General features: G+C 42.3%; 2 protein-coding genes across 4 annotated transcripts in view; both read right to left on the bottom strand.

The window, feature by feature from the left end:
- Positions 1-4603, bottom strand: part of strn (striatin, calmodulin binding protein) — a 74106-nt gene extending 69503 nt beyond the window's left edge. Inside the window, exon 1 of the mRNA XM_088933774.1 lies at positions 4217-4603. Coding sequence (XP_088789900.1) covers positions 4217-4429 — 213 coding nt within the window. The 5' untranslated portion in view covers positions 4430-4603. The remainder of the gene's footprint in view (positions 1-4216) is intronic.
- A 5050-nt stretch (positions 4604-9653) lies between these two features.
- The window catches only part of heatr5b (HEAT repeat containing 5B), a 33780-nt gene continuing 17620 nt past the window's right edge, over positions 9654-25813 (bottom strand). For 2 of the 3 annotated variants that reach the window (XM_088934060.1, XM_088934061.1), the window contains exons 25-35: positions 25419-25487; positions 23233-23412; positions 22670-22907; positions 20438-20689; positions 20142-20269; positions 19628-19772; positions 18389-18661; positions 17783-18007; positions 17036-17187; positions 15137-15350; positions 9654-11745 (exon numbers count right to left, since the gene is read on the bottom strand). In XM_088934060.1, the coding sequence (XP_088790186.1) occupies positions 11438-11745; positions 15137-15350; positions 17036-17187; positions 17783-18007; positions 18389-18661; positions 19628-19772; positions 20142-20269; positions 20438-20689; positions 22670-22907; positions 23233-23412; positions 25419-25487 (2184 nt within the window). In that variant the 3' untranslated portion in view covers positions 9654-11437. The other variant, XM_088934062.1, reaches the window with a different exon arrangement.

Below are 25813 nucleotides of genomic sequence, written 5' to 3'. Positions count from 1 at the left end.
CACTCGGGAATACAAGCAAAACACATGGCGTCTCTCAATGTTATTTAAAAACGACAGGGGGAAACAGTATACTCACACACGTAAACAGAGACATGAAAGCTGAATGTTTCTGGGACACAACCTCAAAAAGCCGTGCAAGGCTGCCGGCCCTGATGGCATCCCCTCCTGTGTTTTAAAGGCATGCGGAGCACAGCTGGCCCTTGTCTTCACTGTAATATTTAACATGTCACTATCCCTGTCTACTGTCCCACTGTGCTTCAAGAGCACTACTGTCATGCCACTGCCTACAGCAACCAAGGTGTCATGTCTCAATGACTCCCGTCCGGTGGCACTCACCTCAGTAGTCATGAAGTGCGTGAAGAAGCTGGTGATGGGACACATCAACAGTATTGTCCCAGACTCCCTGGACCCCCTGCAGTTTGCTTATAGGAATAATAGGTCAGTGGACGATGCTGTCTCACTGGCCCTTCACACCACCTGGACAAGAGGAACACCTATGCCAGGATGTTATTTCTTGACCTCAGCTCAGCCTTCAACAGAATTGTGCCAGGCAGGCTGGTGGTCAAACTCAGGGGTGGTCTGGGCCTCAGCAACTCCATCTGCAATTGGGTCCTGGACTTCCTGACAGGCAGACCCCAAATGGTGAGGATTGGAAACAAAACCTCATCCCCTCTGATCCTCAACACAGGGGCCCTGCAGGGCTGCTGCCTGAGCCCACGGCTGTATTCTCTATTTACACATGACTGTGTGGCTAGATTGAACAGCCACCACATCATCCAGTTTGCTGATGACACCACAGTAATCGGTCTTAACATCGGCAAAACAAAAGAGATTATAGTGGACTTCCGGAGGCACAGAGGACGTCACACACCCATCATCATTCACGGGGCTCCAGTCGAAACTGTCAGCACCTTCAGGTTCCTCGGGCCCCAGATCGCTGAGGGGCTGAGCTGATCAGAGAACACTGCCGCCATCCTCACTAAAGCCCACCAGCGCCTTCCCTTCCTGACACAGTTAAGGAAGTAGGGGATGAGCAAGACAAAACTCACCAATTTGTACCGTAAAACCATTGCGAGTGTCCTGACTGGTAGTATTACGGTGTGGTATGGTGGAGCCACTGTACAGGACAGAAAAGCCATACAGAGGGTTGTGAGGTCCGCGCAGAAAATCACTGAGACCGAGCTCCCCTCCATCGACCGGATATATCTCGACCACTGCAACAACGGGGCTCGAGCTAAACTTCAGGACCCAATTCACCCTGGCCACGATGTGTTTTCACCCCTGGGTTCTGGTAGGAGGTATCGCAGTATCAGAACACTGACCAGTAGATTCAGAAACAGTTTCTTCCCCCAAGCAGTCCATATCATAAACAGCTCAAATTAGGACCTGCACTTTAAGGTACAAGTTTGCACTATGTCCTGTCTTGGCTGTCAATGTCCGTTTGTCATTTGTGCCTATTTTTTTCTCTCTGCTGTTACTGGGTACAGCTGAACGACTAAGCATTCCAATACACTTGTTGTATATGGCAAATAAAAAACCTTGAATTTTGAATTCATTGCTAGCATACTGGGCTGAATCCTGCTTTGGAAAAAGAAAATCCCCAAGGCTGGTAAAACTTAATGACAGCCCTATATTCTCAGAACATCTTTATCATGTCTAAAGCCATTCAGCAGCTGTCCAGATTACACGCTCCTATTTCACACAAGCTGACTGTCCGAGCCCTCATTACTGAACACATGCCCATGCGACAGCACAGCAAACAAACAACTTGGAAAAGTGCTGTGTAATGCAAACCATAGCCCGACCAATCTATAGCCAGAGCAATGTAGGAAACAACCACAAACTGCTCCTTGCCACTGGATAAAATAGCATTTCCTGCTTTTTTTGGCCTGTTTTTTTTCCTTCCAGTATTACTTTTAATGATGTGAACAGCAAACCCAAATTCCACGACCTTACTGTCTTCTTCAGCAAGTGTAAGTCAAGTGTCTAAACCTCCGATTTTCACAGCTAAACCCCCAAGGTGTTTACAGCATTGCGCTGCGTCAGAGTTTTTTGTACAAACAGTAACAACTGCTTGCATTTGTGTAATCAGAGAAGAGAGTCCAAGGTAGCACAAACACAAAAACATAATACATCCTGGCTTGCAAAGCTAGACCGTTATTATACCGTTTGCTAACTAGAAAACATTCATGTCTACTGAGCGTTCACTATAAGGAGAAAACTTTTTCATTACCAAAAACTGGAAGAGATGAATTTCTCTCCTGCGACAAAGCATTCTGAACTCTCACAGGCCTAGTTAAACAGAGGCCAACTTTATTGAGGAGGAAGAATTTAACTTTGCAACTGAATTGGCCAAAGCCAATGGTGAGATGACTTTCATTTACTGTAAGTGGCCAGCTGCCCACGTCAAGCAACAAGCACCTCCAAAACTATCGGTATTGAACCTGAAAACTCCCTGCTGTGCCAGTTGTGTTCTGTTTCTCTTGTTTCCACACAGAGCAGGCCATCAGGCCAGAACGCCACTCTCTGTTACACCTGATCTGTGCTCACACAAGACCTTCAGTGAGCAGGTACTCTTTGTGGACAAACAATCGCCGGACTGGCGTGCTTTAGGGCAATTTTTGGATGTCGGCTTCTCTCAGCCGTCCAAGGAAATGCGGGATGAGATTAATTTTTTCTGCATTCACTGCTACGTGGAACAGCCAAGCTTATCGACCGCGCAGGTCCCTCATAATGCATGAGGGGATCCGTAAGTACAAGAGAGCGTGCGTGGAGGAGGCCGCCAATCTTAAAAGGCTGCTGTAGTTTAGACCACCGATCTCAACAAGACCAGACCCCCCGTCCCGTCCCACCCCACACCACACCAGGGCCCCCTCTTAAACCCCAACGCAACAGGTGAGCGGACGGTCTTTTAAAGACACAAAGAGGAGAGGGACATTTCAACTCCCCCTCTCTCGGAGGCGGGCATCAGCTCCGACCCCAGCGACGCAGCTCAAATGCTTAGTGGCTGCAGCACCAAAGCTCATGGCCCCGCTCCAGATGCCAAAAGGATTTACTACACGGCGCTGAAAGGCAGTGTGCACCAAGCAAGAGCAGGGGCATGTAAGAGGAGCGAAGGAGCGGGCAGCAGGCCCTCCTCAAGCACCAGAGTGCCCTGCACAAACGACAGAGGGGTTAGGGTTGGTTATATGTCAGAGCGCACTAAACTCTCAGTAAGCAGCCTGCCACTTTTTAAGTGATTTGCAGCAGCTTTGGCTTAGTCACCCTGTGTGTCTAATGCACTTACATAGACGGCTCAGTGCCGGACTTAACTACTAATAAGAGGTTGGAGGCCAGTGTCTCAAACCCTCTTTGAATATTCACGATAGAATTTAAACAGTAGACCTCAGCGTGTTTCATGTGGGGGGGGGGGGGGGGGGGGGAAACTATTCGGCAGATTTTCAAATTAATATTCAGCATCTGTCACGAAAGTCGCCATCGTTTTTAATTCTGTGGCGTTTTAAATCTCAGCCACAAAAACATGAGCGTGGTTGCATCGTAGGTGGGAGTCACTTCGTATCAAGCCATCAGAGGAATTATTGACCTCTTCTCTTAAGACAGAAGCCCTACATCCCACCTATCTTACCTCCTTGTCTCACGAATTTACATACCTTTACATTTCAAAGGTGCAAACGGAATTCAGTGCCAAGAACTGATTGCTCTGACACCTCGGAGTACACACTTCTCCGAGCACATCGGAGAGCTAAACACGGTTACAAATGCATAAAATGCAGGTCGGCTTTTGTCGGAGGGGTGCAGACACCAATTCACATGCTGTAGCCCGGAATCCGAAAGCGTTACACTTCGCCACCTTATATCACATCCTGAAACAATTCTACGCCTCTGAACACAGCGAAATGTGTTTTCATGCACAGGGTCTGACACCCCTATCGAAACGCAAAAGCAATCCGGCACGACGCTGCACGTCGGCAAAACACGCGAAACCTCTTGTTTTAAGTTACACATTTCAGAACTCGTGTCCGATCGCAACACCCAGCCTTGGCCCTAGAAGCTACACAACCCTTAGCTGTTTATACACTGTTTGCTACTCAGTAGTCGGGGAGGAGGGGGGACTGAGCCCGTTCTGTTCAGTGCCGATCCGGAGGGCAGGCAGGGCTCTCTCCGGGACCGTCACGAACGCGGACCGGACCGCGGCTGGGCGCTCAAGGTTGTTTACCTGTAACTCGGCCCGCTCCACCTCCCACTGGGCTCTCTCCACCTCGAATCGGGCCCATTCGTGCTGCAGGAAGTGCAAGATCCCCGGGATACTGTACTGCGCCCGGGCCGCCTCCCCTCCGCCTCCCTCGGGCTGGGGTCCCTTCCCACCGCCGGGCAGCACCGAGTTATAGTTGTTGTTAAAAAAGACTCCGGGCCCTGCCTGTTCTTCCATGGCCAGGCCAGGTAACAGCGCTCGGTTCGCGGAGGGTTGACACGGCGCTTCTGTCTGACGGCTCTCCTCCGCCGCTTCTTCGCTCACTCTGTGGTCTCCGCCTCTACACGGAAAAAAAAAAAATCAAGAGCTCTCTCTGCTGGGGACCAAACTCACTTCTGACAGCTGGCTGTCATTCAATGACGTCAAACCCCATGCACACGCCCATAATACATTAGGCTTCAATATATCTATGGTCTTTTTACTGCACTAGTTTTCAAAAGCATGATGGGATTTGTAGTCTTCTCAGCTCCTCGACAGTAAAACCACCGTAATTCGGGTTGAATTGAAAAGCCAGGTTATTATTTTAACACAGTTACCCCCTGTCACTGATTTCCCAAAGGTATTAACTTGAAGCTCACAGATAATTTAATGGATTCCTTTAATTTGAAAACAATACCTGATGTGTTTCAGAGAAGAGCATACAGCACATACTGTACATGCGAGAAAGAGTAATACTGTACTTTGTTACATGCCAACTTTGAAAAGCAGCATTGGTTTTTGTGTTTGTGAGTTTAATGACTGTTAATTGTCTTTTATACAAAGCAGATACAAAATTACTTGAATCAATCTGCATTATCACTTAATCATTAATTATCGCTTTGACTAAATGTACATGTATATTATATAATAAAGGATAATGTACAATTCTTCAGGTTAGTCTACTGGTTCTGCTACAACTAGAAACTAAAGTGACTAATACTTTACACTACAAAAATAAGCCTTGACCACTTATCCAATTACCTCTTGTATAGGAGTTAAAGTAATACAACACATGCAACTGTTTATAAAGCACTGTATAATATAGAGACACTAATGACACCTGCGAAACAACACCTACTAGTATGTCCAGGAACTGGCTATCTAACAGTTAAGAGCTCACTGTAGCAGCCTCTAGTCATTTAACTTATATGTATTATCTGTATGTTTAATAGAACGTCTTTTAGGGCTTTTGAGAAACTAATTATTTAAAGATGCACAGGAAACACGACCGCAGCCCTTGAGAGCAGGAGATGAGCACCACTGTATTAATTAGACTATCTAATTTGATGAGTTTTTCTAGGATTAATATTATCGTTAATTGCTCATGACATTGGCAAAAGGTGATTAGTGTGTGAAACCCAGCTCTTTTTTATCTAATTAATTTTTTTACAGATAGGGAAAAAAATGATAAAAGTTTACAATACGGTTTAATTATCAGAAGATGTGAGAACCCTACAGGAGAGTTCCTTTTCTGAATTGTGTTATTATCCAAATGTTAAGACTCTCATTTCACTGCCCAAGGGTGACTCCAGAGAGGTCTGCCTGCACATTGCTATAAATTGATTTCTTTTATTAATCCACTAGATGATGACACCAAATAAATAAATGGTGTATTGTAAGTAAATGTATAAATAAATACATTGCAGTGTCTTTAGCCTGGAATACAGTGGAACTCAAATGATGTCATCTGGGAAAATATGGATGAATAAACTTTATATATAGACAATCCAAATTTTGCAAAAACAAAATCAGCTAGTCAACTCCAAAACAAGTTCAATTCCAGGTCTTGCAACCACCCATGTCAGAAAATAACAAGTGCCATCTGTGTGTTGTGATCTTTAGTAATATATTTATGCAAATTCTGCTGACATTGTAATTTGTCAACTTACAATGCAGGTTTTTGACACAAGTAGCTACTATCAAATTGACACTTCACAGCTGTCATTCCTTAGAAGGAAACAATGCTGCAGACCTTGCTGTTCACCAGATGAAGAGGAAGGTGTATCTTTATAACTGCCAGCTATCGAACAGGAACCAGAAAATCCACTGAAAACTCACTACAAGGTCAGCCATGAATGTTGTTACTTTTATTACAGTTTCATTCTCATTCTCATTCATTCCTGAAGAAATGGGTTTTTAACCCTCCGGAAGTCATACATTTGGAACAATAAATTGAGACTCTGCGTTCTTTTCTACAGATTTCATTTTGCTGAAAAGGTTGTCTCTGGTGCCACTGTACCGGTTGAATCTTCCTTCCCTGAGACATCCACTCGGTAATTGAGGAACAAAAGCAGCATGCTATGGTAGCCATGGTGATCAACATCAAAAATAAAACGCAGTTAAAAGAGGCCTGTCATGAGTGGGCGAATCATTCAGCCCCCAGCATATGGCATGAAATTCCTTTGGTGTGTGTGGGTTGAGACTTTTCAATAAATTTGTTTTTAAAATTGCAGAAGAGTTTCCCCACTAAACGTTTGTTGAGGCATGTCCACCTCACAGGTCTTTGAATTCTAAGAATGGTAAATCTGGCCTTCAGAAAGTTTACTTGGTTTTTCGAACCACGACCCGCCGAAGTATCTTGAGAGGCTCGTAAGACAAAAGAACTAAATTTAACCAGGGCTGTTTATATACTGACAAGCCTTCCTGGGAAAGACTCTTGTTGTGCAGTATAGATGCTGAAGAAGAACTCCACTACAGAATCTTTTTTTTTTCCCCAAAGCCAAATCAGGTTTTTAAAACTCTACAGATGTGCGTAGCAGCCTGCACTCTCCAAAATGCTTTAATTAGATTTCTGTCACTCAGTTGTTGTTTTTTTGCAAGGGGTCAGGATGCAAAGGAGGGGTGTTATCCCGTTTTCTCTCTTTGACCCCTCGGTAACTTTCTGGGCCCACTTGTTAAAAGATGCACTTTGGTAATAGGCAGAGAAATAAAAAAATTATCAAAGCCTACAATAATAGCCAGGGAATTCTAATTTTGTTGTCACCTTGACAACAAGCTCAATTTCCCATACACTCAGCTGTCAAAGGTCTCACTGAGGCCCTGGCTACCTCATTACCTTTTCTAGCTGGGCCGAATAGCCGCCTCCCGCTTGCTTTAAACTTTCTTTGCCAAGGTAACACTTCCTTATCCCCAACATTTGCCTGTTTTTTCAGACCTGTTTCATTTACAAAAGGTACCTAAAGGCAAATGGCTTTTCATTGACTCACTGAACAAACTGGCCAATCCTGAAAAGATACGGTAGCCTAGTGTGGGCTAAAACGTGGAGACGCACTAAGGTAAAAGTGCAAACTTGCATTCTGCTTCACATGGAAGGATAGCCTTTTGGCCTTGAGTTCTTTCTTTAACCTTCGATGAACAATTCAGTCATTGTTTCCATAACAAACACATTTCAGTGGAGCATCAAATATTCTGCAGAGCTGCACAAAAGCCATAATAAATACTTAAATTGAATTAATGTCTTCTCCCTGTCAGATCTCCCTTCATATGCAATGGGGTCATTGGGTCTTTAATTTGCAAGTTAGTCTGTTTTAAAGATTTCGCTTACTCATAACTGTCAGTTTTGTACACTTGAAACCTGCAAGCAAAAATTGCCTGAATGGAGTCCTTAAAATGTCACAGTTCAGTACCTTGAAGTAATCCATGGCAAACGTTCCAGCTAGGGGACATTTATCAATAACCCTTTGTTAAGATAAGGGCCTTTTAGTACTCCCTGCAGCCTCCATACTCCGCTAACAGGGCTCTGGCAGTCAAGTCCTCAGCAGCAAAACAGGTGGAGAAGACGGAGCTGAAGTATCCTGGAGAACCTGGAGGTGCTGGCAGATGTCGGCTGCAGCAGGAATGAAGTCTGCAGTCAAGAATGAAGCACCTTGGCCTCCGTGTCTTTGGATCAGGATAGGCCTGGAAGCAGGTGAGAAACTCCGCAATAAAAGCACAGGGCAGAGAGCAGGTCTCGTTATTCACCTCTGGGGTCAGGGACGACAAGTCATAGAGGGGCAGTCAACACATTAATAACAAAGTAACACCATTTGCATTTTGATTTGAATGTGCCGGAGACACCAAGACGGTGTTTTTGACGGTGTTCTTTAACAAAATAGATTTGTAAAGCCATGGTGAAGACGTGCAGAGAATCACACAACAGCATTCAAGGTCAGCAAGCATGAGGCGTGTTTGAAAGAATTGCTTTCTCTCCTGGCGGAGTCATCATAAGACTCTTGATGCCTTTCGTGTGAGCTGACTCCTGTGAACTGCCAATGTATTGTAAAACACACATGTAAGACAGTAGTTCAGCCTCAAGTTAGGGTTGTGTAAGGTTTTGCAAAGGGAAATAATAAACCAACTGCACTGAAAGTGGAGTAGTCTGTTGTGCAGATAGGGTTTGTATTAATCCAGGGGTCGTCAGCATAGTGGGAGCCTGCAGGCATTTGCATAGGGCACATTTCCACCTGTAGTGCTGGGGAAAGTTCTGGGGAAAATCCCACAATAAGAACGTCATGCTGTTAGGATCATCAGCCCCCAGAATAGCTGAAACTGCAGAAACTTGTGTTGGTTCTGGATCTTCAATAATGTACAGCACAGAAAAAAATGAAAAGCCATTAACAAGTCTAGTAGGATCACTGTAAGATCACCTCTGTATTGCAGATGACCTGGCAGGCACGTGGATTTTATTTTCACCTGGGGGGAGGAATTTAATTCCATTTATTGTTCAGTACATGCCCTGTTTTATAGTCAGAAACCTAAAAAAAAACTAAAAAAAGGGGAATTAACATTTGGAATTTGCCTTTTAACCAATACTATTGAAAATGTTTTTTTGACTGCAAAAAGACAGACTTGGAGCACAGATCTAAACTGGAAAAACGCATGGCCATACAGTTTTCTGTTGCAGTACTATTATATTGACTAGAGAATCAACTGACTATGCTAGATACTGTACAATTCAAAATAAAAACAATTAGAATGTGTTGCATATTTGTTCATTTCTAAACCTTTACCTTACTTGTAAAAGGTTACCCAAATTAAAACACCAGAGCAATGGAACTATTAACTACATGGCTGAAGCACTGGTGTTGTGATTTTTAGCCCACAGTCACATTACAAAAAGCCAAGCTCCACAGCTGCAAATATATAAACCTGTGTGAACAGCACGCAAGAAAGTCACCATCCGCACACAACACCAAGTGCTTCAGACAGGTGCTCAGTTTACCATAATAGAATGATATTGCTCCTGAAGGATTTCCTTTATTCGCTTAGACATGAATGTGATTAAATTCACTGTTTAAGTTAATTACCAATTAAGTTCAATACTCTATCATGTCCAAAAACAAAGGAAGAACAAAAAGAACAAAGCCAACTGACTTGAACCAAAAATAATTTGCTACACAACCTGAACCAGAGACAATATACTGTACAATATGACAATATAAAACTGTTTTTTTAACTGACTTTATTGCACAAATTACAATAAGATGACCAGCCTGGGCATCCCTAGCATTGAAAATGACAGAAAGGTCACAGTAAAAAATGTTTTCAATGTATACACCCACTGAAAATCAAAGATGCATGAAAATAAGACACAACAAATAAAGACAATTAATGCTTTCAATGCATTTAACAACGGTGCTCTTTACATGATACCAGATAAATTAATGTAACTTTCTCTTATAACTGTATATGCATATATTTTTGTCACTTTGATTTGCATAAAGTAAGTGTTTAACTAAACATATGCTGATAAAAGGAACAGAGGGTTTAAACTGTGATGGTTTGGTCTTTGTCTTCACTATATACATTGATTTGCTGTTTTAAACATCCAAAATCTTGTTAAAAAAAAGGAAAAGTCCAGGTAAAGATCACATTTCGGTAAAAAGCTGATCACTTCAATCTTCAGATGTCTTTTTCGCTCGCTACTGATATCCAAGAAATTTAAAACCACAGCAGAATAATCATGTTAATGGCCTACCTGACCAGGAGTACTGCAGGGGACAGACAGGCACGTGATTTTGTTACACTTTAACATTGTTGACGGGTGACAAAAACACAGTGGAAAGAATTCAAGAAAAAATATTAATTAAACTAATACCTTGATATTTAGAACAGAAGGTTACTCAATAACAGAAGAGCACTTCCTTTTAGCTTATGAGGAAAGCTGCAGGAAAGGCAATCTACTGCCTGAGCACACATTGCAACCTCTGACCCACTCCACAGGACTATGAAACCCCTCGATCTTGAAAACATGTCAGAAATGGAAACCATGTAACTAAATAAAGATATAAACTGAGATATCCTGCATTACAATGTTTCTTTATGGTCTTATCCATCTGCCTGAGGTAGGGAAAGTAATAATGTGAGGTTTGCTATGCTTCCAACTAAAGCGATAATGCACTTCCAAAAAACACGCTACACGGGATGAATTGATGTCTTTCAGGTGTTCTAGGTAAGTGGTAAGATACGTGCAAACGTCAGATTCTCTTACAAAGAAAACTAAAAAATAAGGAATTACATTTTTGCAATTAGAAGTTAATTAAATTTAAATTAGATATAAAGAGATGTGATCTAGTCAGGGAATTAAGATTAAATAACAAGAAATAAAAAATACTAAATTTGTACCTTTTGTGATATTAAAAACCTAATATGATTTATCAATCCAAAATAAAGGCCTAATTAAGATACATTTTAAAATTGCTATGGTTCATCTGATCAGTACTTTGATTGTACTTTTACTTTAGAACGGAAACATTGTTCAATAAATCATTAATGTCTACAAAAAGGAGATATAGCCTACTGAAGCAGAGAGAATGTCCCATTATAATTAAGAACTCCCTTTTGAAAATCAGACGTGAACCTAATATTTTATTAGATTCCATTCCCTTCAAAGTAAGCCCTTGGTCTTGAGCTAGCGAAGAGTTAGGAGTGTCATCTACAGTACATTTCTAAATCATTGTTAAAGCACAGATTACACGTCCTTCAGTTCTGGCAGAATTGTAGCTCTGACGTCACTTCTTTGTGAAAGAAGAATATACGAGATCCGGCAAAGAAATAGGAGGGAGAAACGCACACAGACATGAATATAAACCCCAGCCCAGGCAAACCTTGTGAAACTCCTTCCAGGAAACAGGTATTTGGTGCTTAGTGTTTGCAGTAAGGGGTATTTGGGGGGGACAGATCTGCACACTGGTGCTGTAGGGCCATGGCTGGGTAGGCAGGATCCTTTCAGAAGAAGCTGGTCTTGAGTTTGATGGTGGGGGCGACCTGTACTGCGGGCTGGGTCTGCCTGACAGCCGCCTTGGCTTTGCTGCTGGCCTGGCTGGCTCGGATGGCCGTCTCCAGCCGGGTCTTCAGCTCCGGGGCAGCCCCCACGACAGTCTTGAAGGCGCTGGGGTACAAGGGCCCGATTCGCATCAGGTCCTGCAGCGCGAACTCGTGCAGGCCCTTAGAGGCTGGGTTAGCCGAACTGTACGCATTCTCATCCAGAAGATAGGAAATGAGGGTAGGGACTAAGAGAGCAAGAAGCTGAACTCCTTTAAAACAAAAGAGGAGAGAGAGAGGAGAGAAAAGTGTTACTTGGGATCCTTCCTCAGCTGACAGTTCCTGAAATAGTTAGCGAATTTAAAGATTCAACTGTTGCTAAGCAGATGTGGTTGCTAAGGCAGGGAAATACATTTGCTTGTTGCAATAATAGTCATCAGAAAATGTGGGGTTCCCCTATGATCAAAGAATCCCTAATTTTTTTAGGTGGGTCATTTATAATGGCAGTTATTATTCAGTACCCCACTAACATTGAAGGACGTGTACTTGTGCTTCAGCATAATATTCTTTAGAGAAAAAATGCTGAGAAGCAATATATCACATTTCTTGCCATTAATGAAAATGCTAGTTACAACATGGATTTCAGTTGTAGTTAAAAGTGAGTTTAATGGTTAACCTTTGCACAGACATGAAAAAAACAACACTTTCCAATACTTGAAAACGAGGGTTTGGGGATCTTTAACTTCAGTTAAGAGTGAGCTGCAGCTCTTTGTAGCTTTGATGCTAAATGCACTGTACCAAAAGTTGTTTCACTTAGAAATCAAGATGGGGTAACAATTTAATAAATTCTCAGTTTTTTTTTTGAAAATTGGAAGTTCTGAAAAAGCTTTTCTGAAGACAGTCGATTGTAGAACACTCCAGTGTTTCTAGGTAAGCTCACTCTTCTGTTTTACTTCCTAAACCAGTATAAAATCCAGATACTACAGGCAAACAGAAACCCCACTGAAGTTTGCATTCACACCACATTCAGCACAGAAAAGTATACGTCTCCACACTATGATTTAACATTTACAGAAATTATATTTTAGAGGAAAGCACTATTAAGGGAATCTATAGGACCAGAAAATTTCAACCAATGGCACTGCTAAAAACTGAACATAGGAGTCTTATCTTTGAATTTACACCAATTCCCACTAATGTGATTTTTTAACCATGTCCCGTTTCATATTGCTGACTTTTTACTTAATACATTTCTTCAGCAGAACTGCTCAATATACTACTGTACAAACAGATTAATAAACCACAAAAAAGACAATGGGAGTTCCATTGTCTATATCACAAAAACAAAAATGTTTGAAAGCACATGCCAGAAATCAGACTGGAATCTGTGGAAACCACAAAGCTAAAGCTAATCAGAAGAAATAAAAGTACAAAGATATTAAAAACAGAACCACTGCAAACGAACATCCAAACTGGTTTCATAATGAAGGAGGGGCATTTATAGTTCTGTAAGATGGTGAAGCTGATCTGGTTTCTGTTTTGTGAGCTTGCAAACAGCTGGCATTTACAACAGTGGTTAATCCATGAATCCGAGTTATGTTGTTCTACACACTGTAACACCAGAGGTGAAACATGTCAAGTCACCTCAGTGGGAACAGCTGATTAGGGAAACCCCCATTCAAACGTGGCATAATAATTCCAGAAGGTCAACGATTTGGGTAAAACCGTTTCCTGAGCAACTGATGCTTGAACTCCAATGTGACTGAAAACCGAAATCTCCTACTAAATCTCGCCTTGCCACTGCATGTGTTAATTTGTAAGTGTTATCTAACAGTGCTGGGGATGATGACTCACTCTGCGTATTAATGATATCTCAAGAAACTGCAGTAAGATCTAAAGCTGTTCATAAGGATCCATGTAAGTGAGTCTGCTGGGCAATTATTCTATTATTACTGCTTATTTATGCAGCAGAAACCAATTTAGTTAACCCAGTCTGCTCAGAGAATCTTCCTGTCAGTCAAGCTGATACACTGCCGCTGCAAGGTGATTTGGACAGAAGAAGCCCATGTCATTAATAAAAAAAACCCAACAATTTAACCTGAGGCTGTACGACATAGGATCCTCTGATAAATGTATGAAGTGCTAAAAATGCATATTTCTAGAGAAAGGAATCATGAGTAGCAGAGCCACATATATTCTACAAAATCTGCAGCAATTTCCTGACTGACATGCAAGGTTTGTACATATGGAAAAACTAAAACTTTAACATCATGATTCAGTTATGTTTGTGGGGCTAGTCTTGAATTTGGTGCAGAAGAAAACTTAACTTATCTTTGAACACTGAATTCTACAGAAAAGTGGGCAATAGCAAGCAAAAAGGAGGGAAACTTTTTTCCAGGCACTATTTACAATGCTGGAATTCATTATTCCTGTGTTAAAGCAAGTAAGGGCAGTTCAGTGCTACTAGTGCACCACAAAAGAGACTATGCGATTATCTGCAGATAAGACATGAAGCAGCTCAGTAACAGGAAGTGCATTTATATGAGCATATAATAGTCACAAGAGAGGGTTGAAATTGTCTTGACTTCTGAAACAGAGATTAGAGGAGAAAACAATAAGAGTAGATGAGAAAAAAAGGTCACTAGCAGAACTTTTATAATACAGCAGTAACAGCAAACAAATTGCATTTGTAAGTACCAAGCTTTGCGAGTTTTATAACTTGTGGTTTTGATTGATGGTGAGTTTCACTGTTTTATCAATTAGTTTGTGTGAAACTTAAGAAATTCCTTGCAGGCAAAATACGTTTGTCCCTGTGGGAATTCTTCCAGAATACACAGAAAAAAATGCTATTTAGGAGGCTACTTTCACACACCTGGTCTGTGTTCAGAAAGGTTTTTCTACAATAAAAATTGCATCACATCTAATTTGTCCATTTAACTACCAGCACTTAGCTTCCAATATCTCCACAGTGAAATGTATTTGTTAAGTGACAGAGAGATGTGTTGCTTGAACTTCAAATGCCCCACATAATAAATGAATAAACATATAAACAAATAAATAACACTAACTGTCCTTCATTAAAACAATACTTTTCACAGAAACACCATAGCTGTCACACCTCTGAAAATGAATATGAACTGATATTACACTTAAATTGTTCCTGTTTCAAATGATTTGGCTTCCCTAGTGCTGCTGAACGAATCACTGCAACTGACAGAATTAAGAACAATAGCTAGACCTGTAAACATATTGCCCAATTTCCTTTTTTTGCATCTGAAAGAAGACCTGAATTGTTTAGAATATTTACTCTCTAAAATGACCAAATACCAAATTCCGAAAACAATCCCAGGAATCACTGTATTATTCCTGAATTTATTATTGTTGTTAAAAATCAATTACATATGTTTTGAATCTAGGCCAAGCTTTAAATCTCTGTACTGACTTCTGCTCAAATTCCCCAAATTTACATGGTAAATCAACAATCACCTGCAACTGCATTTTTGCGAGAACAAAACAAATGGCAACATTATCATGTTAAAAGGAAAAGATCAGCTTTCTAAAAGCAACGCCTGAGGTGGGTTAGGCATCAGGCACATGTATTGCTTGAATCATCTGATGTGTTACCACTTCAGCGGAGTTGTACTGAAATAAGGCTGAACTTACTGTTCTGCTCCTCTCCCATAGCAACCAGGTTTTCAAGGACTCTGACTCCCTCCTGCACGGCCTGCAGCTCCACGCTGCTGCCTGGCCTGCTCCTCTCCACGGCCTTCAGCTTCTCCACCAGCAGAGGAGCCAGGGCGTGGATGTAGGGGGTGGAGAGAGCCCTGCTCGAGTGCTGGAACACGGACAGCAACAGCTGGTAGCACCTGGCCTGCACCTAAACACAGACGCGTTGAGGGCAGTGTCAGATAGCAGGTACTGAGCTGGTGTTCATGGTTAAGAGGTGGCCAGGACTACATCCAAGCCCTTTCTTTCATGCTCTTCCTACTCAAGCCTTGGACAGTTCTTTGGGAGTTTTTTTGCGTTAGGCTTCTTGCACGCATTTAAATATTTTTCCAACCCCAATTTTATTTCCTTGGTTTCACTCAACAAATAGTTGCCAAAGCTGACTCAAATACACAAAGGGTAACAAAGGTCAGAAAGTCATTCAGAGGAATTCCCCTTTCTGTGTGACTCAAGAGACAAAAGATATCCCTGAAAGCCCTCAAGGATTAATGTTTGATGCTTTATGTGTAGACCTAGCACAAGTTCCTACCTTCCAGTGAGCAGGAAAAATCATTAAAAAGAACATTGTGTGATAATGAATATATTCTAATACTACCCATTAATAAACTATAGACGCCCTAAGTGCTTGCCATGGCTGCATTAACTTCTTATAGCTAATTACATGCTTTTACTCTTAATTGCAGAACATCCTACATAAATTACTTATTAACGTAATTTTAAAATTAGCAAAACAGGTAAAATTACAATTAAAATAAGAACATGTCTGAATTAAATGAACAAGAGTAGATGCTCCAGACAGTTCAATGAACCTCTCCCACAGGGAAAAATAGTGCCACTTAGTCACAGCAAGAACAGGACCAAGGGAAAAACTGGTTGCAAGTTTTTGACAAACAGAATCTCTGTGTAATTCAACAAACCTGAGACTTAGGCATGTTTTGTACTTTACTAGGGATTATACCCTAGAGGTTATCAAATGTCTTACAAATATTTTTCTTGCTTCATTCTGAATCTCTTGTTCACAGCACAAGAAATCACAGGATTTCTTTTTCCATGCAGACAACTTAAAGAAAATCTGCAGCTTAAAAGCTAAAACAGATGCTGCCTTCCTTTAACCTTCACTGCAAATCAGATACTTCTAAAAGATATCATATAATAAATGTTTTTCCATATCATTTTGTTTCATCTCATGATTGCTCTGTCTGGGTCAAGGCTGTAGTTCTATATCATTGCTGACCCTTTGTTCCAAGTGCAAAGAAAGATAACTCTTACTCAACTCAGGCCAGATGCTCCCTGTGTTCCTGAGAACACTAGGGGTGTTGCTGTCTTGTTTTCTTGTTACTTAGAAATTGGCCTCTTTAATGCTTTTCAAACATTAATACATCACCATGAACCCATTAAGTCTAATAGAAGACTGGACCTTTATTAAACTGTGTGTACCTGCTGTGTGCTTCTTTCAAGGAACCTTAAACCCAGCAAGAAACACTGTTACCTCTTCTGTAATAAGACAAAGAAAATATACCATGATAACTCAGGGGGAGTTAACATATCTGGGCCTTTTCGTATGCCAGGTCTTGTGTTATAATAGTATACAGTATATACTAGTAGAGTATTTCTATCTTAACAGGTGTGGCAGCAAGCAAAATAATACTACTTAAAAAACTAGCTCTGTCAGAGCTATCGCCTAAACTGCTTACTGCCACTCCCCCCACCAAACAAATACACTCTTGCCTGTAACCCTGTTACACTGCCCTTCAGACACGTCACTCCTGGGAAGAGGTTTAATGCATGCTTGTGAAATCCTGTGGGTTTAAATTGGGAAAAAGTAAATGAACACACCCAGGGGTCACTGGAGTTCAAGGCGTTCTTGAACCTGTTCATGCAGCCATTCTGCAAGGATGTCACGCCAACTATCTCCGCACTGGCGGACAGCAGGAAGAGGGTGATGGCTGTGAGCATGCTCACTTCATCCATGTTGGGCCTGGACTCATCTGGAGGGTAGAAAACTGCTTATTGAACAAAAGTGGTGCCAAAATTAAAATAAATAAATAAAAATAATCAATGCTCATTTTTGTTACCATCCGGACAAACAAATTGTATGAAAGAGTGAAGGGAAAAATTATTTTGTGAGGTTGTTTTTGATCTGCTGAACACAAGCACTTCGTAAGCTGTGAAGAAGTTCTACACGCTAATTTTTACAAAACAACTGTTACAGCTGCATCAAAAATGCTTCTCTTTTAAATGTCTGAGAAGAGTTACCAAAGTACTGCAGGTTAGCCCTTGACAGGACAATTGCCACCTTTCATTCTGATCTCTTTGGGTTTTTTTTACTTTGAAACTTAATTTTTAGTTTTTTTCTAGGTTGGAAACATTAGTAAATTCAAGAACTGCTTCTGGCCCCTGAATTTTCAGGCATGAAGGTCCTTGGAGCCCCTCTACCCAGACCTAGGATCTTTGAAAGGACCAGATTTAAAAAAAATCAATATTAATGAAAAAATTGTTGAATAAACCCCATTTAAGGGATGCAGTTTTTTCTCTCGTTTCTGTAACACAAGGCTAGCGGGCAGCAGTCAGGTGATGCTGTACCTGGCTGGGAGTACTCCAGGATGGACGCCAGGCTGCTGCGGACCAGGCCTGTCCACTGCTGGCGTGTCTTCTCCACTCTGGCCAGGGGAGAGGTGATGATGGTCTTTATGCCCTGCAGAGCGGCAGAGACGGGAGGGGGCACCTGGCTGTCCGCTGTCTTCATGGCGGTCTCTCTCAGCACACCCGTGATCAGGAAAAGAATTGTGGGCAAGATGGTCATGCTCCCTGCCAAAGAAAATAAATTACATCAACTGATTTCTGAATCTAAACCTTTCTCATCAATTATTTTAAATAAGATTCTTGTAAATGCATTTGAAACCCACAGGAAGGCTAACAATTACAGTACAACATCTACAGCTAACCTAAATTAATATTCTTCATGACTAAAATATATAAATGGACCTTTTGTTTTTAAAATTGGTTTCTATTTTGGATATTGGGCAGGAAAGTAAAAAATGTTTTCAGTACCTCTCCCCTAATAAATCCTAATTAGCGGTAGATGTAAACAGTAGAGATGAAGGTGGCCATTGATCTGAGCGGTGGAGACAGCGTGGTCTCTCTGATCCAGTCAAGCCTGTGCTGGCTGTGTGGGGCGATGGGCGTTACCTGCTGGGGAGCAGAGAGCCGGCAGGTCTGCGAGGATGGTGACTGTGGCAGCCACCAGCCTGGCACTGTCCTCTGGCAGGCGCTGCGGTTTGTAGGGTAAGTGGCTGGGAGAGTCCATGACTTTGGTGTTGAGCTGGGGGAGGTGCCGGACCAGAATAAACACCAGCAGCTCCATGGCAGCAAACACCAAGGATTTTCCAGGGACCAGCCCCCCCGTGTCCCCCCCTTCCCCCAGCGTGCAGGAGGCATCCTTCTCACTGGCATCCTCCTTACCTGGGCACAAGCAAAGGCAATGCAAGTCACCACTTTCAATTTTACGTCCATATACCTGTTAGAGGAAGTAGTTCAAGTAGGGAGCTGCGTCAGCAGGCGTAGGCTGCAAAGGAATAAGCAAAGGTTTATTCCATGCTGAAAAGAGATGAAAAGAATCACAATGTTTGAAAAGAAACACACAATATTTTGCCCAAGGGCAATACTGAGTGAAAGTAATGTGAAGCAATAGGCAAATATAAGGTGTCACCCGAAGAAGATGTTGTGTTTCTTTTCTTCGCTTTTCAGCACGGAATAAGCCTTTACTTTATATGTGTCTGGTATTTTCTCATGACAGTGGCAAAGAAAAATTATGGGTGAGTGATGGACCCCACCCTTACATAAGGGTGCTTCAGGGATATGATCACTTAAAAACCCACAATAAGGAAGTAAGGTGCAGGAGGCTTTATTGCAAAGTTTACAGTACGTCCCACACAGTGGTTTCAAGAGAAGCCCCCTTCTCTTCTGCAGCGGTCTGCCCAGACTGTTTCCAACCCAAGCACGTCACCACCTGGTGAGCCTATTTACAACAGATAGAGTCCCTCGGCGGCCTCTGGTGGCAGGTCCATCGTTAGTGCTTCCCTCCAAAAACGAGCCTGCCAAGTGGTGTGCAAGCTGTTAGCTTGAGAATGGACAGTCGGGGCCCGTATTTACAATCTGGCTTCTTTTAGAAAAAAAGCTATTGACTTTCCTCATATTCACATGCTGTAGGGATCTGGTGCTAAGCCTTCTGGAAAAAGCAAAGTAAAAAATGAAGATTTTACCGGAGGGCAAACTATACTGTTTCTCATTGTCTGACTTTACCAAAATTAAGATTGCCCTGCCTGAATTACCACCTGCTTAAAATGAGGCAAAGTAAAAAATGAATAGGAAGGCCTAGAATCCATAATGAATTTGGATCTGGAGGTAAGGGGAGATCAAGTGACTCACTCATGGTGTTCCTCTGCTCCTGCAGGTAGTCCTGTGCTGCCCGGAGGGTCTCCCTTACCACGCTGGTGACCTCCAGTTGCACGGAGGGTGGGTCCCGGGTCAGGAGAAGCCGGTGCAGCACGTTCAGGAGCTCCACTCCCAGCATCTGGAAGAGCAGCCCAGAAGAACAGTACAGCCTCCCGTCTTCCACTGCTTCACACAAGGAACTACAAGCTCTACATGTCCCAGGAACTGCAGTCTCACAATCCAGATACTCCAATCTGACACAGGTCAGCTTATCCAATGTAACAGTTTGTGACAGAAAACGTAAAGCCCGTGGTTGCCCATCACTTTCAATTGTATCATTTCAACTTGGTCCCCAGTCCAAAAATCCCTATTCTAAATGACCAGCACATGAACTCCAGATACATGGCCTCTGACATGATTTCAATAAATCATGTTTGATCAAATAATCCTCCACTGAAAACAGCTGTATAGCACACTAAAAATCAGTGTAATGTCATAGCAGCTTTACCTGATCCTCTGCAATGTGAGTTCGAGCTTGGGAAGAATCTAGTAGAGTACACAGGGCTTGCAAACAGGACATGACATGTTCAATAGGCTCTTCCGGTCTGGGAAAGCACAAGAACTCAATACTGACACCTGCAAGAACAAGAACTAGAGTTGGTATGCTACATACTTACCTGTGCACGCTGAAGTGGTCATCTACTAGTTTATGAAGAACAGGAGGAAAATTAAAACTGTTAAGAATTTATTATCCAGCTTTGAAATGTAAAAGTGTAATTAATACAAGAGAACACATCTCAGTACCCAACAGCAGATGCATTCTATCCTTCACCAGATCCTCAGGGTTTTTGGTTGCTGGAGATGTTCCAGAGGCAGGGCTGAAAACAGTGGCTGCTGGACCCCGTGCTGAGTTGGGAGGGGTGTCATCTGTAGTGTCGCCAGCACTAAAGCCTGTGCTGTTCAGCCACAGAGCTACGGCATGCAGGATTGGAGCCCAGGAGTTACGGTAATGGAGCCGAGCTGTGTCGATTGTCTCAGGGGTGTAGAATGCTCCACCTGCACCAAGAACAGGTTAATACACCGTAACCAGAATACCCACAACGTAAGAAAGTGTCCATTATCTTGCAAATCATTACGTAGTTGTAAAAAACAAACTACTTTGCTAACACAAAGCCCAGCAGAAGCTCTAGACATCTATACAAACAGAGCAAATAAAGGTTATTGCTTATTTTATCCTCAATTAAATATAAATAAAAATAAAATAAAAAAGAGACCCCACATATGTTTTTGCTTCCTGCTGCTTTCCAGTGGACTCCACACATGAAGTACTAGGCTTTTAAATTGGGATTAGCAGGCGAGTTGCACTGATTTGATCTGCACTAGTCTTGGTTGACATTGTTTACTTTATTACTATGTAAATGACCAGATTTATAACCATCGCTAACTACCACAGACATATAGATGGGGAAAAACACTATTACACAGATTTCACAGTGTACTCTTTCCCTGAATTATCAAAAGGTTATAACATTCCACACAGCACTTTATTGTGAGAAATGTGGGATTGCCAACAAGCAGCTTGTACGGAACAGCCACCAGTGCATGCTCAGAGCAATTACAAGTTAAGAGGGCTGGTGAATTGATTGTGATAATAAGCAAGTGAGCTACTTGAAACCCATGCTTGTCCACTTAAGAAGGATGACAATTATGACAATTATGATTCTTCTCATTCATCAGCATTCACGGCTATTCTTAGCAGCGGCATAGCTAGGTTTTCAAGGGCTCTAAGCAAATTTATCATAGGACTGAGCCCTTTTCGCATTGCACCAGCTTGTATCCTTTGGTAAGTGTGTTATTCAGAGCCATTAAAAACATCACTTTATTAACAGGCAATTTTTAATTCCATAACAAAAATTTGCATCACTCAATCTCTAAGTGGCTTTGAAGGACAGCAAACGTTGGAGGTTAGATTACTGTTGGCCCAAAACCTTAGGAACAACAGCCTTGTTTTGTTTCGGTAAAATCATCTGCTAGTGCATACAGAATAAGAAGAGATTTTGGTAAGAGTTAATTTTTTACAAAGTCGAAGAAAAAGAAAGACAATTACAATTGCAATAGCTTGCTGTTATTTGCATTGGTCTTTTTGGTTAAAATTTGTTTCTGAGATACATTTCTGAAATTACAGCAGAAGGGCAATGATAAATAGATAAACATTTCCTAAGATTTTTAATGCTACAAGAGTGCTTGCTTCAATGTATTACACTAATAAATATAAAGCTAGAAAAACAAAATTAAGCAGAAAAAGAGATTACCCTATTACATTTAGATATTTTGGGATGCTGCCTTGCACTCAGAACTCAAAAAGGGCATTGCTTTGCCAATATGGAATAGGCTACTTTGTTAATACAGAAAAAAATCTCCATGTAATTAATAATTAATAAGTATTAATTCCTTATATGTATATATCGCTTTTCTGGACACTCCACTCAAGTGATGGGTACTCCCCTGCATCACCACTAGGATGATGTGACTGCAATCAAAGAGAGCCAGTACGCTCAGTTCACACCAGCTCTCGGTGGGGAGGAGAACAGTGTCACAAAGCCAATTCATCGATTGGGATTATTAGGAGGTCATGACTGGTAAAGGCCAAGACGACATTTGGCCAGGACGCCAGGGTTACACAGTGAGAAACACCCTGGGTTTTTTAATAACCACAGAGAGTTAGGACAGTACAGTGGCTCCATCACTAAACTGGGGCATTAAGACCACCACAGACCGCAGGGTGAGCGCTCCTTACTAGGCCCCACTAACACCTCTAAACCTTAGCTTTTCTAGGAGGCCTCCCACCCAGGTACTGACCAGGCTCACACCTGCTGAGCATCAGTGGGCTGCCAGCTGTGAGCTGCAGGGTGATACAGCTCCTGGCATTTACACTAGATGGCAGGGGACCTGTAGCTGCAGTTAGATCTAGGAGCTTTAATTAGGGGTTGTCCGGCCACCAATTTTCTAGCACGAACGCCACAGGAAGTCACTTACCGTCAGGAGGCAGCTGGCTGGCGAACTCAGCAGGCAAGGTCAGCAAGGCGTAGTCCCGGAGGGCGGCGAGCCACAGGCGGCTGAGGGCAGGCAGCTCCGGCTGCACCAGGGTGATGAGGCTGTCAGGAGAGAGCACGTCCACCGTGCCCACATCCTCCTCCTCTTCCTCGCCTCCCTGCACAGCCTTGGGGGGCTTGTTCTCCGCTTCCTTCTTGATCTTCATTGCCACCACGTACACCTGCAAGGGGCGGGATGCCATGCAGCAGTTACCTCACCCTCCAGTTCTGCGCAATTTGCAACTGCAGCTCTATGGCAGTGCTTTTTCCAGCAATGTACCACAACTAGAGTCATCATACCGTAGGGATACTTTCACCTTTGTTTTCGGGAACCTTGTTCAGTGTTTTGTCGTGTAACAGGACACTAGGTAAAGTGAACAGCACTGTGACAATTCTTAAATAATTAAAAAAAACAATGCAAACAGTGACTGCATAAAGCTGCAGGTTATGAGCGGTAAAAGCTGCTCCCTGTTGCACAGACGTGAGCGATAAGGACAGTGTTCTCACCTCGGCCCAAGCCTTTAGCACAGCCAGCTTCTCCATGGTGGTGGCGCTCTCGCTGTACAGCTGGCAAGAAGAGCCCTTCCCTGCCTGCACCTTGTCCAGCGAGGACACCAGCAGGTTGTGGACCCTCCGCAGGTCGTTCAGGTCACTCACCACCCGGCTGCCGATCCACGCACTGCACACCTGCACACAGAGCAGCCCCGCTCAACACCAGGGCCTGAACTGCCCAGAGGCTACGGCCAAACTCCAAAGCCAGCAGGAACGTAATTTTAAATTTGAAGGTTGCAGACTGGATGGAATACAATTTGCGAAAAACGTGGAACAAATTCAAAAATAATACATGGCTAGCCTCTCTTTCACCCTTTATAAATAATCAGCTGAAAATTCAGCCTCCCTCCCTTCCCCTCCTGGTCTGCCTATACTTTACCAGTACCTCTGTGGTACACTGTCTGGCCTTGTGCCTGTGAAACAGCAGTTCTCACGCTGAAGACAGCCTTCCAGTGCTGCCAAACTCTTCAATGACGGCGGGAAAGAGCCTTACTGAAGTCCATGGTATGTTTTCTGAGAATTTTCCATAAAGGTGCTCCCTTGCGAGCAGTCTACATGTGTCCTTAAAAACATCTACGAAATGAACACCAAGAATCCCTAAAAAAATCAAGAACTTTCATAAAAAAGTATGAATCACCTGCTCATAGCAGGATTTCTGTGCAAAAAAGGCAGGGAAGTTCAGGGAGTACACGACAATGGGACAAAGTGAAAAGAGGGAAAGTACTAGATCATCTATTCATTGCTTCGGGCCTTTCCAGCAGATTCTTCAAGATGTGCAACCTTTTGCGTGGTAGAGAATACCAACTTTTAAAACAATTTAAGTAATCATTTAGATAATACAAGGTCACATCTTATATGCTTTAAACCTCAGAAAAAATACAGTAGGGTCTTGACATTTGTAAATTTAACATGTGCGAATTTGTCTTGGGGCAGAGCAGATGAAATCGAGCTGAAGGTTGTTAACCTTCATCTTTCAGATTGCGGTGCGACAGACTAGGATCATGAGACACATCGAGCTGGTGAGTCAGCCTCTCCCTGCCAACATGGTCCGTTTTTATACTGTTATTTTAATTAACTTAAAGCCAATGCATTCGTACTTTAATGATCATATAAGGGAGAGTCTTTTAACAATATACAGGTAGACTATATACTATAGTGTACTATGTGCCGATATAGGGGTGGACTTGGTTATATGAGAATTTGGCTATTCACAGCAGGCCTCTGCACCAAACCCTCACGAATGTCGAGACCCTGCCGGATTGTTAGAAGGTTAGAAGCATTAGTAGGTCACAAAACCAACTGATCCCGTGCCAGAGACCACTAATCTCTGTGAAGCCATACCAGCTCTGCAGCAAAGAATGGGCCGGCTGCTCCAAGGACTTGCATTTAACAAGATTAGCAGCTTACCACAGGGCTTGAGCATTTTGTTGACTTGTATACCCAGAGATCATTTACAACAGATCCTCTTCAGAACTGGACTAGTTTCAAAGTGGAATAAATCTTGCTTTACTTCCTAATTAGGGTCAGGAAAAAGCAAAAGTTCCTTTTTGGAAAAAGTTTTGCGTGTTACAGGCAAAAAAGAAAATGAGACTTCATCAACCCTGTTCATTTCAACCAGCTCAGCCAAAAACAACCTACTCAGTGTAAACATTATTCAATACTGCATTCAAGTGAAGCACTGCTTTCTGTGTTGAAATTTAAAGGCAATTCAAGAAATCTAAATGTTCATACATTTTCTATTAACAACATCAATGATTCGATTTACTGTTTTCCACAAGTTGCCCCTAAAAAGTTAACTAATTTTACTATTTGACAAATACTCTGCCAAGGGCAATACTGAGCGAAAGTATTGTGAAACAATAGGCAAATGTAAGGTGTCGCCCGAAGAAGGCTCCACAGCTGAAACGTTGTTTCTTTTCTTCTCTTCTCAGCATGAAATAAACCTTTACTTGTTCTTTTGCAGCCTACGCATGCTGACGCAGCTCCCTACTTGGACTATGTGAAACAGCAGCACTTCAACAATAACAATTACCAAAATATACAACCTTCTATTTTCTATTAAATCATGCCTTGATCGTTAAATTCCAATAAAAGTTATTTTTTTACAAAAGAGCACTGAAATTGCAGTGGTTATGACCAACCTGGCATGCCTTTGCTGTAATGTCAGAGGGAGTGTCTTGTGAAAAAGCTGGTCGCAAGGCAGCTCCAACCTAACAAAGGATAAAACATAGAATTTGCAAATTCAGCTTAATAATGGATACATCTGTGTACATTACACTGATAATACACTCGATATCTTTCTTCCTTATTTGCAGACCTAGGCTGTATATCAGCCTTGGAATGAATATTTACATTTCCCTGTATAAAATCTGGTTCTAGTTACAGAGAATCAAATTCTGAGCAATTTAATATTCTAACCATATCTCCGTAACAAATCCAAAAATTCAAATTCTTCTTGTTCTTTTGATCTGCATTTCAGCAGGTACATGTGGCTCACCACATCTAAAGCACGTGATCCTTTCTCCTTTGTGAAGAG

This window comes from Atractosteus spatula, chromosome 15, assembly GCF_055471065.1.
Source record: "Atractosteus spatula isolate fAtrSpa1 chromosome 15, fAtrSpa1.hap1, whole genome shotgun sequence".
Taxonomy (NCBI): Eukaryota; Metazoa; Chordata; class Actinopteri; order Semionotiformes; family Lepisosteidae; genus Atractosteus; species Atractosteus spatula.
This window is presented reverse-complemented; position numbering and strand designations above follow the sequence as displayed.